This window comes from Fundulus heteroclitus, chromosome 2 (genome assembly GCF_011125445.2).
Source record: "Fundulus heteroclitus isolate FHET01 chromosome 2, MU-UCD_Fhet_4.1, whole genome shotgun sequence".
Classification (NCBI taxonomy): Eukaryota; Metazoa; Chordata; class Actinopteri; order Cyprinodontiformes; family Fundulidae; genus Fundulus; species Fundulus heteroclitus.
The window spans coordinates 8,000,276-8,014,203 of record NC_046362.1 but is presented as its reverse complement, the minus strand read 5'-3'; the positions used below and the strand labels follow the sequence as shown (position 1 = coordinate 8,014,203).

Genomic DNA, 13,928 nt, shown 5'->3' with positions numbered 1-13,928 from the left:
CTCTGAAAGTTGCCCCACTGTCTCAAAGCAGTCATGTGTCAGAATAGTCCAGACCTTTGGACATTACAAAAAAGAGCAGCCAGGATAATGTATAAAGTGGGATATTGATTATATTTAAAGGTAAGGTCTTGTCAAATACAGAACCAGTCAAATAATATACAGAGCAAGAAACAACCAGAAAATATTATATAAATAAAGTTGAGAGGATTGAACATGACTGGATGTTTTGTGTACATATAATAGGTTATATAGAAGTTTTTTTTCTTTTTTTTGATCAATGTAGTTATATGGATAACTTACAGGAGACGGTTTGTAGATATATGATGTAGACTGCAAACAAGTTAATTGTAAACATACGTTTGAAAGTGCAGAAATTATGACATGGAGGGCAAATGAATGTATAAATATTTATAACGGGGGACTTTACATGGATTCTACATTCTAGATTGAAATACACAATGGACACACTGGACGAGGCAATTGGGGGTAGGATTTAATAAGCAGTGGCTTCTTCCTACTCATTTTCAAACTGAATATGAAAACTTAGTTTTTATGTTTGATTATTGTTCGTATTTCTATTTTCTTTTTTTTTCTTTCTGACATTATTTCGGTTTGGTTGAATATCGATCTTCAGAGATGGTCTCCTTCCAATTTGAGCTCAAGCTTTTTGGCATTGAAAAAAGGGCGACAATGTCGACCTCTAGGTGTACAAATTTGGTAGAAACATACACTCAAAGACTTGCAGGTCAAAGTACAGTTAATTAGCAAAGAATTACGTTCTACTTTATGGTCATACAATCCCCATAAAAAAACATTAGAATTAGGCATGGTAACATATTAACCTGACTCCGCCAGATAGATTTGCTCCGCATATCCATCTGGAAACCTTCCGTTGAAGTAATTTTGGGAAGGGGCAAAAATACTGGTTAGCTGATTGGCCTATGTTGGTGATAGACGGGCCAAATGAACCAATCAGATTCGTCGTCACTCTGTTACGAGCGACGACGAAAACACAACCACAAGCCAAGCTACTCTTGCTGCTGCAGGTAAAGGCTCGTTAGCTCAGCAAAGAAATATTCTGTAATTCCGATAAAACTTGCTCGATAGCCACGCTAACTCTAGTTTCATCGGCTGAAGCCGCCATGTTGTTTAGACTGAACTGACGCGCTTCCCGTTGCGTCACACCTCAACCCGCCTCAAAGCCAACGCTGATTGGACGTTCGTTTGGTGAACGGCTCCAAATTTTCTTCAACGGAGAGTAGCCAGACTGATCTGCGAGTGAAACCTTGAAAGCTCGCGAGATCAGGATGGTCTCACCAGGCTAGTAACATATGGGTAAATGTGAAAACGCTTCATGATAAACCATCACACCATAGGCTGCTTTGTCCCCTAACTTTGACCATTCGCTGAAAAGCCAAACCTTCTTCCAGGGATTCTGCTCTCCGTCTTGTTCTTCTTTAAGGGCATTTTAATAATTGCCATTTATTTTCCAGGTGAAAGAGGAAATGCTTCTTGAAGCGCTGACGACCAGGAAGACGGTGACCGTCGGTGAGAGGCTCATCGTGCCCTACAAACTAGCAGAGGTAACCTTTCTGTGAATCCACCAGCACCCCATCACAACACGCCGCATCCTCAGCACCAAAACCTAAAAGAGGTTATAAAACGGGAAGATTTCTGCATATTTAGGTCTTTTTAACTAGCTTTTAAAAGGCCCTTTTTGGTTTATTACCATCCTGGAAGACTCCTGTCCATTGTGAATTGAAATATTTTGTTATGTCTTTTTTGTTTTGTTGAGATTATTGTCTTGTGTGTGAAAGGCTTGGTGCTTGGCTGAGGAGTTTGTTGTGGCATTCCCCCAGCCCCCACCGCCTCTCAGTCTCTTTGATGGGGGTCTCTTCCTCTGCAACTTCCTGTTTCCTGTGGAGTAAAACAGCGGTAGTGTTCCTTAACACCAGCCCGCGCTGCCCCGTAGCCCCACAGTCTGTGGATCGGTATGCCTCCTGGGTGCCTCGGCCGACCCAGATAGGTTCTGGTGAGAAGTATCGTAGCGGACCTCAAAGTTAACGTTCAGCTCTTTCTGTTTGTTTCTCTCCTCCTAAAGCGGCGCAAGGCAGATTTAGCGGAAGAGCTGATTCCATTTTTGTGGCTGCGGGGTCTTTTTCTACGGAAGGAAACATTACATGTAGATTGCCCGTTAGCCGTCCCAGCTACAACTTAGCTTAACAATAGTTTCCCCTATCACCCCCCCCCCCCCCCCCCACACACACACACACACACACACACACACACACCCTTCACCCCAGTCATGTGCTCTTTTCTTAGGAATGTGCAACCTCCACTGGAATATACAGCGCAGAAGCCAGAAACCAGATTCTCGCTCAGTCTGTTTGTCTCGGTCTCTGTCTCCTTCGGTCACACACAATTTCACTTGGAGACAGAGGAGCAGAGCTTGAAAACGACAACTCTAAACAGAGCTCTGTTCTGTGTTTTACGCTGCTGCTCATGTTCCTTGGCACACCTGGTAAAGAAGTGCAAGAGGACTCGTAATAACGGCATCTTTTGTTGCAGGAGCATAATCCCACGCTGAAAAAATCCAAAAACCCCTTTAACTCTTTTGAATTTAGTTGATTTTGTTTGGCGAGAAATGTTACGAAATAATTGTTTTTATCCCTATCTACCCATTTGAAAGGTGAAGGAAGGTATTTTGATTGAATATTTCACTTTCTTAATGTGACTGGAGTTTATAGGAACTCCTGATTTTCAGTACGTGATCTTCTGTTTCTCTGGGGTAGAAATAAGATGGAGCGCAGAGACTCGCTTCATTTGGCCTGTAGCAATTAGACTGGATGAGGAACCATGTTTATCTTGTCAATTTGCTCAGCCAGGAGAACGGTGAGAGATTTAAAGAAACCCACTGTTCGAGCAAAGAGGGGCGGCTGTGGGGGGGGGGGGGGGGGGGGGATCACCAAGTCTACACGGCAACCATTGGATGCAATCTACATGCCAACAGGTTGTTTTGGAGGAATGCCAGGAAAATACCTCATCTGCCCCCCCATCCCATGGAGTTTGCTCTGTTCTGCTGGTCCTTTAACTGGATTGGTGTGCTTTGTCAGCTAAAACTAAGATCAAGCTTCTCAGCAATAAACACTCAGATGAGTTTTGGCATAAGCATTGGATGAATATGTGGGGGGAAAGTCATGCCACAAGTATAGTGAGCCATTTTCTCCTCCCTGTTCTACCAGTAAACTGAAAATAAATTGTCACCAGTACTTTCAGCAGGATAATGATCCCGCAACATGTGGCCATATCCACACAGAAATGGTTAACCAGTGTGAAAATCAGCATTTCTCCATGTCCCCGGGCCTGGATCCTACAGGGAACCTCTGGGCTGAGCTGAGGAGAGGATAATACGGGAACCAGGACTCTGGGTGATGTAGAGAGAGGGTACAAAGATGAAACTGCCTGTGTTTGTGGACAATGAGGTCACTGTGCTTGAAATCCTAAAAAAAGAAATGGAAAGAGGCTGACCGCTGTCTAGAATCTGGTTGGTACCTTTGTATATGTAAGATTTGCTGTGCTTCTTAAGATCAAACATTCAAACTGGTCCTCACTAAGAGATGAAGATCAGTCCAGGAGGAGCGAAAGTAAAAGTTTGCCCCGGTTTGACCAAAGGCCGTGGGAGACTGGAGGCCACCTGTGGAATCCATAACACGCCTGTTTTTCTACAAAGGAAACGTGGGGTGGGGGTGAGGGGGGGGGGGGGGGGGACCTGGCAGCAGCTACGTACTCTTCTCAGAAATAATTTCTTCCTACTTGGATAAGAATGTTTGAGAAAGTTTGCTAGGCAGCTGTCCCATCCACCCACATTTGTTTCTGGGAGATTTGGATGAGGAGTCTCGGTTTGTGAGCAGATGAACCTCTGAGGAGCTCGGCGATTCCTGAACCTTAGCCAAGACTGTGACTGAATAGATCAGATGGTCTGCTGTTGATTCAGGTGTTATATGGTTTAAACTGTCCCAGGTTCTATCCCGCAGTAGCATTTACTATTGTACCTGCCAAAGATGTGTAAAAAAGACTAAGAATAAATACATCTTTACTCTAGAGTGAGGTCTTTGTTTTTAAACTGAGATAAAAATCCTTGTCATGAAAAAAGTAATTTGGCTTCAACCATGGAGAGCGGCGAGAGAGTAGCTGGGACTGTGATGGACGTGACGTCATCACCCATTTAAAGAAGTACTCGCTGTTTTTAGCTGGCTGGACTCAAAAGGCTTCTTTGGTTTTTAGAAAAGTGGGTTTGAATTATGCATCCTCTCTAAAAGAAAAAAAAAAAAAACAACAAAGAGGTTCATGTTTCAGTTTATACACAATTATAGGTTTTCTGGCTCCTAAATATGATCTACGCTTTTTAAGCTGGTACAGCTGACTATCAAGTTGTTGGACCCTGTCTTTCATTCATGATCCATGTAGGCCACCGATAGCCGTTAGCTTTGCATGCTTTAAACCAGGTTTAAACCTAAATCGTTTGTGTTAGAGGTCATGATTTCCTGATTTACGCTGCACTATATCTGTAAAGATAAAGTGACTCTGAAACATTCTGTTGTAGCCCAGATAGTGAAGCCAATTATTTCCCTTTTCCTGTTTTAAAAACAGAAATATAGAGAGTTGTGCATCTAGTTTGTGCGCATTCAAGCTCTCTTTCAAAGTAGTTTCACAATGTTTGAAGCCTGTGAATGGGAGCATACAGCTACCCACCGCGTGCCAAGCAGACGGCCACATGTTTGCAAATGGACGCACGCTCTGATACGGTTATTGACATAAACAAGAGGTGCTTAAATAGTTGCTGATTGCACCGTCTTGCAGCGCGGGCGCTTTCTTTTCGGGCCATGTGCAGTGGGAACTCATGCCGGTGCTGAACACCCAGTTCAAACTGAGGAAAAAGAAAGAGGTGGAAGCAGGGAGAGATAAATGCCTTTCCCTCCCTTAGCCTTATAATTACAAATACCGCCAGGAGCTGCTTTACCAGCTACGACTGCTGCAGTTTACGGTCGTCTCTTACACAGTCCTGTATTTTGTTCTGCACGTTCCTTGGGTGGCCCTTCAGCAAAATGTTTAAAACCCGTTTGTTTCCTGCCCTGTTACTTCCTGGTTCCTAGATGTTCCCGTTGTGTTCAATAATTTAATTACACAGCAAAACACAGAGGCGGCACATGCTCAGTGAGCCTGCCACATCCGATCTACCCATCCTGGAGTCCCACCATGGCATTTAAAAGGTAATTCTGTTGGAGCATTCAATTATTTAGAACGAGCTTGCATAACCGTGTTGGTTCACAGACGTCACAGGCCTGTCTACTAAAAATATCTGAAGCGATCAATAATGCAGGAGTGAAGAGACGGCTTTTTAAAAGTGCAGTTTTACTTCATCATGACAGCTGGCTGCTCCCGACCTCAGTGGACTGACTTTCTGTCAGTCGTTCAGGGTTGGTGCACCTGCACTGAATCTTTAGTGGAGTTACTGCCACTAACAAAAACCTGATGTTACTGAAGTCTTTGTTAAATGTGCAGTCTCTGTTTTTCAGCTTCTTTTTAATTCTTGATGCGGTTTATAATACATTTTAGGTTCCCTCTTTTTGACAAACTTTACCTCGTAGAAATTCAATATATCCAGGAAATGGGGAAATTTTGGATTTTTATTTTTAAAGCAACATTTTTACTGCAGTGGATATTACTGTGAACAACACAGGCCTCAGAATCTGGCCTTGAGGGACACCAGATGTAACTAGCTCTAGTGGTAGTGTTAACCAAAGAATGTTTTTCGATATTTGCTATGCAGATAATAAACACAACATAGGGTTATATGTTTATCCAGGTATGAATTTTATGTCAATGTTTGTAAATGAGGACTGCTGGCTTTCCCACATCTGCAAAGTTTTGGTCACCAAATAAATGCGGGTGATTTGCTAAGTAACACAACATGTAGTACAATCGACTAAGATGAACACCAATAAGAAATAAAAGAAAAAAAACTATTGCAGTTTATGCAATTATTCTAAGATCACATAAAATATTGAGTTACTAAAATCAAAACTCTGCAAATGTTTAACATTCTGTGAACTCAAGCTAAGCTTGTACATTTTATTTACGGTTAGCGGTTTGACAAATTGTGGCTCCTGTTTGCCTGGAAAAAGCTATTTTGTTTGTTCTTCAACTGTTTTCAATGGACAGAGTGTATATTGTTTGATATGCCAGTAAAGTAAATGTGCTAGATGTAGCAAAAAGGCTATTACCCATGAAATAAAGTCCACTGGTCTGACAGTAAATTGATTTTCACATCAAGGACAATTTCTGACCGCTTGACTGTGGCTTCTCTTGCTTTTCTCAAGCTGTTTCTTTCCATCATTCAGTCCCATTAGTTGACTCAGCTGCTGCATTATCTATGACCCTTTTCCTGCCCTCCTTATGCAGCTTCTGTGGCGCTGATTCACTTCAAAAGAACGGGAAAACAACAATGTGCCATTGGTTCAATTCAGTTCAAAAATACTTTATTAAAACCAAACGGAAATTAAATGTTATAACTCTTATCGTGCAGCTTTCTTCAGAGTTGTAGACGCTGATGACGGTGAACAGGAAGGATCTCCTGTAGCGGTCTGTTTTACAGCAGATCTGGACAAGCCTCAGACTGAAGACACGTCTGATGAAGACGATGCTCAGGGTGGTCCATAATGCTAATTTTATTCAATTCAATTCAATTCAATTCAATTTTATTTATATAGCGCCAAATCATGAAACATGTCATCTCAAGGCACTTTACAAAGTCAAGTTCAATCATATTATACAGATTGGGTCAGATTATACAGATTGGTCAAAAATGTCCTATATAAGGAAACCAGTTGATTGCATCAAAGTCCCGACAAGCAGCATTCACTCCTGGGGAACCGTAGAGCCACAGGAAGAGTCATCTGCATTGTACATGGCTTTGCTGCAATCCCTCATACTGAGCAAGCATGAAGCGACAGTGGGAAGAAAAACCACCCATTAACGGGAAAAAAAAACCTCCGGCAGAACCGGGCTCAGTATGAACGGTCATCTGCCTCGACCGACTGGGGTTACAGAAGACAGAACAGAGACACAACAAGAGAAACAAAAAAGCACAGAAGCACACATTGATCTAGTAATCTGTTCTACATTAGATGGTAGTAGCGGGTGAGCCGTCTTCTCTGGATGATGTCACAGTTAACAGAACGCCAGACCAGGTGTACCTACTATGAAGAGAAAAGAGAGAGAACAGAAAGTTAAAGCAGAAATGACAACACATAATGCATAATTGAAGAACAGTAGAACTCAATATAGTGAGAAAATTAGATCCTGATATACTCCAGTAACCTAAGCCTATAGCAGTAAAACTATAAAGGTAGCTGAGAGTAACATGAGTCACTAGTTATAATTTTTGTCAAAAAGAAAAGTTTTAAGCCTCGTCTTAAAAGTAGACAGGGTGTCTGCCTCACGGACCAAAACTGGGAGTTGGTTCCACAGGAGAGGAGCCTGATAGCTAAAGGATCTGCCTCCCATTCTACTTTTAGAGACTCTAGGAACCACCAGCAGACCTGCGGTCTGAGAGCGAAGTGCTCTGTTAGGAACATACGGGGTAATCAGAGCTCTGATATATGATGGAGCTTGATTATTAAGGGCTTTATACGTTAGAAGAAGAATTTTAAATTCTATTCTTGATTTAACAGGAAGCCAATGAAGGGAAGCTAAAATTGGAGAAATATGATCCCTCTTGTTGATTTTCATCAGAACTCTTGCTGCAGCATTTTGGATCAGCTGAAGGCTTTGAACTGCATTTTGTGGACTTCCTGATAGTAAAGAATTACAATAGTCCAGCCTTGAAGTAACAAATGCATGGACCAGTTTTTCAGCATCACTCCTGGACAGAATGTTTCTAATTTTGGCGATATTCCGGAGGTGAAAAAAGGAAACTTTGGAAACCTGTTTAATATGGGATTTAAATGACATGTCTTGGTCAAAAATAACACCAAGATTTTTTACTTTATTACCAGAGGCCAGATTAATGCCACCCAGATTAAGTGATTGGTTAAGAAGTTTATTTTTTGAGGACTCTGGCCCAAAGATTAAAACTTCGGTCTTGTCAGAATTTAGATGCAGGAAATTTAAAGTCATCCAGCTTTTGATGTCATCAAGACATGACTGCAGTCGAAGTAATTGATTGGATTCATCAGGATTTATGGATAAATATAGCTGAGTATCATCAGCATAACAGTGGAAATTAATCCCATGCTGTCTGATAATTTTGCCTATCGGAAGCATATATATAGTAAAGAGAATTGGTCCAAGGACTGAACCCTGTGGTACTCCACAGGTGACCCTAGAGTTTGAGGAAGATTTATTATTAACATGAACAAATTGGAATCTGTCTGACAGATAAGATTTAAACCAGCCTAATGCTTTCCCCTTAATCCCTACAGTATGTTCAAGTCTTTGTAGGAGAATATTGTGATCAACTGTATCAAACGCAGCACTGAGATCTAACAGGACAAGTATAGACACAAGTCCATTATCTGAGGCCATGAGAATATCATTAGTGACCTTCACCAGAGCTGTTTCAGTGCTATGATGAGCTCTGAAGCCTGACTGAAACTCCTCAAGTAGGTCATTACTTTGTAAATGTTCACAAAGTTGATTAGCAACTACTTTCTCAAGAATTTTAGATAAGAAAAGAAGATTAGATATAGGTCTGTAATTTACTAACTCATCTTGATCAAGAGAAGGTTTCTTAAGTAAAGGTTTAATAACAGCTACTTTCAAAACCTGTGGTACATATCCATTTACTAAGGATAGATTAATCATGTCTAAAATAGTGCCACTGATCAAAGGGAATATGTCCTTAAACAACTTGGTTGGGATTGGGTCTAACATACAGGTAGAAGGTTTAGATGAAGCTAAAATTTTAGATAGCTCAGAAAGCTCTACTGCTTCTAAACAGTTCAAACACTGCACAGATTCTAAAGATTCCTCCAATGCTGCCTCACTTACTGAGGACGAGGTAATCATGTTTGGGAGGATGCCAATTATTTTATTTTTAATGGCATCAATTTTATTTATGAAGAATCCCATAAAATCATTACTACTAAGAGCTAAGGGAATGGATGGATCAACAGAGCTGTGGCTCTGGGTAAGTTTGGCAACTGTACTAAAGAGAAATCTAGGATTATTTTTATTCTCTTCAATTAATGATGAAAAATATGCTGCTCTAACTCTGCGGAGGGTCTTGTTATACAACAATAGTCTGTCCCTCCAGATTAAGTAGGATTCCTCTTGGTGTGTAGAGCGCCATTTTCTCTCCAATTTCCTAACATTGTGCTTCAAGGAACGCAGCTCTGAATTAAACCAAGGAGCCAGCTTCCTGTGAATAATCACCTTCTTTTTCAAGGGAGTTACATTGTCTAATGCAGAACGCAATGAGGAAGTCACATTGTTAGCAAAGGTATCGATTTGTGAATGGGAAGAAACAGCAATGCTGCCATCTACAGGGCATTTCTGCAATACTGAGGATATTAAAAAGGGGACAGACTCTTTAAGTTTTGATACAGCATTATCCGATAAAAATCTACTATAATGGAACCCTCTTTTGGGGGTGGAGAATTCAGTTAGATTAAACTCAAATGTTATTAAAAAATGATCAGACAGGACAGGGTTGTGAGAGAATACTGTTAATTCTTCACAATCAATGCCATATGTCAGCACAAGGTCTAAAGTATGGAGCCGAGAGTGCGTCGGTTCATGCACATTTTGAGCAAAACCAATTGAATCTAGGATAGTTTTAAAGGCTACACTAAGGTTATCACATTCAGTGTCAACATGGATGTTAAAATCACCCACTATAATAACCTTATCAGTATTTAACACCAAATCAGATAAGAAATCTGACAACTCATCCAAAAACTGAGTGTAAGGGCCTGGTGGACGATACAAAACAACAAACAGAAGAGGTTTTATTGCTTTGCAGTTTGGATGAGGGAAACTGAGGGTTAAATGTTCAAAAGAACTGTAATTATTAGTTGGCCTGGGACTAATTAATAAATCAGACTGAAAGATAGTTGCCACTCCTCCTCCTCTTCCCACAGATCTGGGAATGTGGAAATTTGAATAACTGGAGGGGGTTGACTCATTTATACTAACGTAGTCCTCTTGTAGCCAGGTTTCTGTGAGACAAAACAAATCAATCTGATTATCAGAAATCAATTCATTAACTAACAAAGTCTTTGGAGGGAGAGACCTTATATTTAATAGACCACATTTTATTATTTTATTTTTAGGTTCAAGGTGAACCATATTGATTTTTATTAGGTTTTTATGATTTGTTCCTTTTAGATCAGTTTTTGATCTGTTAAGTTTTGGCCGTGGGAAAGACACCGTCTCAATAGGATAATGGATGGGTAACAGTACAGAAGCTGCAGAGAGGTGTGTTAAACTACAGCTCTGCTTCCTGGTCTGGACCCTGGGTTGTCAGCATTTAGGAGAACTAATAAATCCGGCCAGATTCCTAGAAAGAAGAGCAGCACCCTCCAAAGTAGGATGGATGCCGTCTCTCCGGATCAGACCAGGTTTTCCCCAGAAAGTTCTCCAGTTATCAATGTAGCCCACGTCGTTTTCTGGACACCACCTAGACAACCAGCGGTTTGAATGATGATATGCGGCTAAACATGTCATCACTGGTCAGATCAGGCAGGGGACCAGAGAAAATTACAGAGTCCGACATAGTTTTAGCAAACTCACAAACCGAAGCAACACCAACTTTGGTGACCTCTGATCGGCGTGACCGGGTGTCATTGCCGCCAGCGTGAATAACAATTTTGCGGTATTTGCGCTTATCCTTAGCCAGTAGTTTTAGGTAGGATTCTATGTCGCCTGTTCTGGCCCCTGGTAGGCATTTAACTATGGTCCCTGGTTTCTTTAGTGCCACATTCCTCATTATGGAGCTGCCAATAATTAAGGTCGGCTCCTCGGCGAGATTGTCGCTCAGAGGGGAAAATTTATTAGAAACGCAGATGGGTTGGTGGTGATCTGGGGTCTGTAATCTAGAGCTATGCTTCCTACGAACCGTCACCCAGCCAGCCTGGTTACCAGGCTGCTCGGGTGCTACTGCTTTAGGTTCGCTACGTGAAGTTACTCTATGCGGCTCCGCGCTAGCAAAAGAGCGGCTATCAGCTGGTTTTTCAACAGCACGGAGCCGGGTCTCCAATTCTGACACCCTCGCCTCCAAAGCTACAAAAACACTACATTTATTACATGTACCATCATCACTAAAGGAGGCAGAGGAATAACTGAACATCTGACACAGAGAGCAGCAGATAGGAGACTTAGTCAGAGCCGGAGAAGCCATTATGAGGCTAAGGCTTGGCTAGCGCTAGGCTAACGCTAGGCTAAAGCTAGGCTAGCGCCCTATTATCACGCCAAAGAACAAACCGTGTGAAACACGAGGAGTTCCCAAACGTGATGAGCAGCCACAGACAATGTTTTAAAAGTGCTTATGTTTGGAAACAGATGTTACAGCAAAGAGGTTTAAAGATAAAAAGCGAGAGAGCCTGGAGCAAAGCTCCGTCGTTCACACAGCAACAACAGGAAGTGACGCAATACGCCTTACCGCAAACAGGAAGTCTCCTGAGTAGAAGAATGAAGAATCCTTCTTTGCACAATCGTCTCCGGAGGTTGTAGAAGGGTCTCCAGAGCGGAACCGGCTTTGTTCAGTAGCTGGATGAGCTTTTCTAAGTAACTGGCTCTGGTGCTGCTGACTCAGCAGTCTTATGTACTATCTCTGCTTCTCCTGAAATCTGCAATCATCTCCATTTGATATTTCACATTCAAGATGTGATGATTGTTTCCACCACACAACAAAGCAGACCACCAGCTCCATGTGCTCAGCTTCCTGTCCGTCTCTGATGCACCCAACGAATTTCTGCAGATGACAAGAGTCTGTGTTTGTTGAAGTAGGTCTATGATGACATCTTCAGCTCCAACTCCACGACGATAAGCAAAGTGCAGGGAGTCCTGATAGCTGCTTGTCTGTTTACTCGGGTGGGTCATCAGGAGTCTCTAGGAGCTTCATGATGTGGATTGTAGGGCAACAGGTCTAAAGTCGTTGAGGACAGATGGATAAGTCTTCTTCAGTAAGGCTGAAGAGGGGCTGTAGGATCCCAGAGAGCTGCTCTGCACAGACCTTCAGGACTCTGGGGTAGACACCATCTGGGCCTGCAGCCTTGTTCTGGTTCAGCCTCTCCAGCTGCCTCTTCCCCTGACTTCTAGAGACAGAAAAAGGGAAAGGGGTGCTCAAATTAAGTTGAAGATAGAGATGTAAACGCAGTCAGCTCTATGGCCGAGGTGAAATATAAAACGTTTGAGGAGTGACAGGGCGGGTTTGGGTCAAAGGAGGCTGTGATTACTGTCTGGCTGTGGGCAGGAGTGGAGGATGCCGAGCTGAAGACGTTCTTCAACAGGTTCAGGTCAGGAACAAGCTCATCGGCTCTGACCAGACCTCCATCTGTCTGATCCTCCCTCCGCTTGCAGTCTGCGATCTTCTCCATCCCTGACCGCGCATCTCTGATACTGTCCTGCTGGAGCCAATACTCAGAGCAGAGAGTTGGATCTGACACAGTTCTTTCTTCCTACTACTGTGTGTAGACTTTCTCACACGCCAGGATGTACAGTAGCTCTGCCAGGACTATTTGCTTAGATTGGCCACTGTTTGTTAAAATATGAAAAAAATAAAAAATCTTGGTTGCACAGCTGGGCTATGCGTTCATCCTAGTATTTTTTCAAAAATGAACTTTACTTTTTTGTTATTTTAATAGAAACAGCATCAACCTTAAAATATTGTGTATTACATCGGGAAATAAATCCTATATTTAGAACTGCAAACCTTTAAACAAATCTTCCAATTAGCACTAATTCATGTGTTTTCCGTTGGATCAGAGCTAAACATATGTGACTCTTGTGTCTGGATCTGTTTATAGGCGAATACGGTGAGAGACTCGATGGCCAAGTCTCTGTACAGCGCGCTGTTTGACTGGATTGTGTTCAGGACGAACCACGCCCTGCTCAACAACAAGGACCTGGAGGACAACTCAAAGGTAGGGTGGGAAACGCATAAAGACGCCTTCTGATTGATGATAGACACACAGGCTTACAGCTTCAGACTTGGAATGATGTCAGTTCTCGGAACGTGAAATCATTAAGGTTTTACTCACTTTACTTTAAAGCAGATTAAGTGTTTCTGATTGCTTATTGGAACATGAATAATTGATGCAGGAACCAAAACGAGAGCGAGATAAAGCCTCTGAAATTTCAATGTAAACCTTGTTGAGCGGGCAGCATCATCAAAGTGCTCTGTAGAAATCTAGGCTAAAACAGAAAGTTGGTTAGATGTTTACCAGAACATTAAATCTAGATGGGATTTAATGTAGATCTTGACAAGAATGAGAAATAAAAAGTGGAACGAACTGGGCCCAAACTCAGGACTTCCTGATTACTAACACAACATCTTTAGCTGATGAGCTACATATCGACGCATCTCTTTTACAAATCAATATCTCCGCTTTAGCTGTCTCTGAGATATTCTGTTGTTACAACTACAGCTGAGCGACTGACGTCATCTCTGGTGATCTAGAGAAAGCATCCTGTCTGTGCACATCCTGCACAGCTTTAATGTTTACCAGCATCTTAGATCAAAATGTCTTCCACAAGTACTGCACACCTGGGTAAAGATCGCATCATATTTACCAATATTCCTAATTTCTTTTGCCCAAATGAACAAAAATACTCAGTATTTTTCCACGCATTCATCTTATTACTGCAATATCTCAACAGAAATAGATGATATAATCAGTTCAATCACAAGAAATCAGCGGAAGCTG

At 42.0% G+C, this 13,928-nt stretch overlaps 1 protein-coding gene across 7 annotated transcripts in view; it reads left to right on the top strand.

The window, feature by feature from the left end:
* LOC105926251 (unconventional myosin-IXAa) overlaps positions 1-13,928 on the top strand; it is a 168,541-nt gene that overhangs the window by 105,030 nt on the left and 49,583 nt on the right. For all 7 annotated transcript variants that reach the window (XM_021316351.2, XM_021316350.2, XM_021316352.2 and 4 more), the window contains 2 exons: positions 1,494-1,583; positions 13,029-13,145. In XM_021316351.2, the coding sequence (XP_021172026.2) occupies positions 1,494-1,583; positions 13,029-13,145 (207 nt within the window). The remainder of the gene's footprint in view (positions 1-1,493; positions 1,584-13,028; positions 13,146-13,928) is intronic.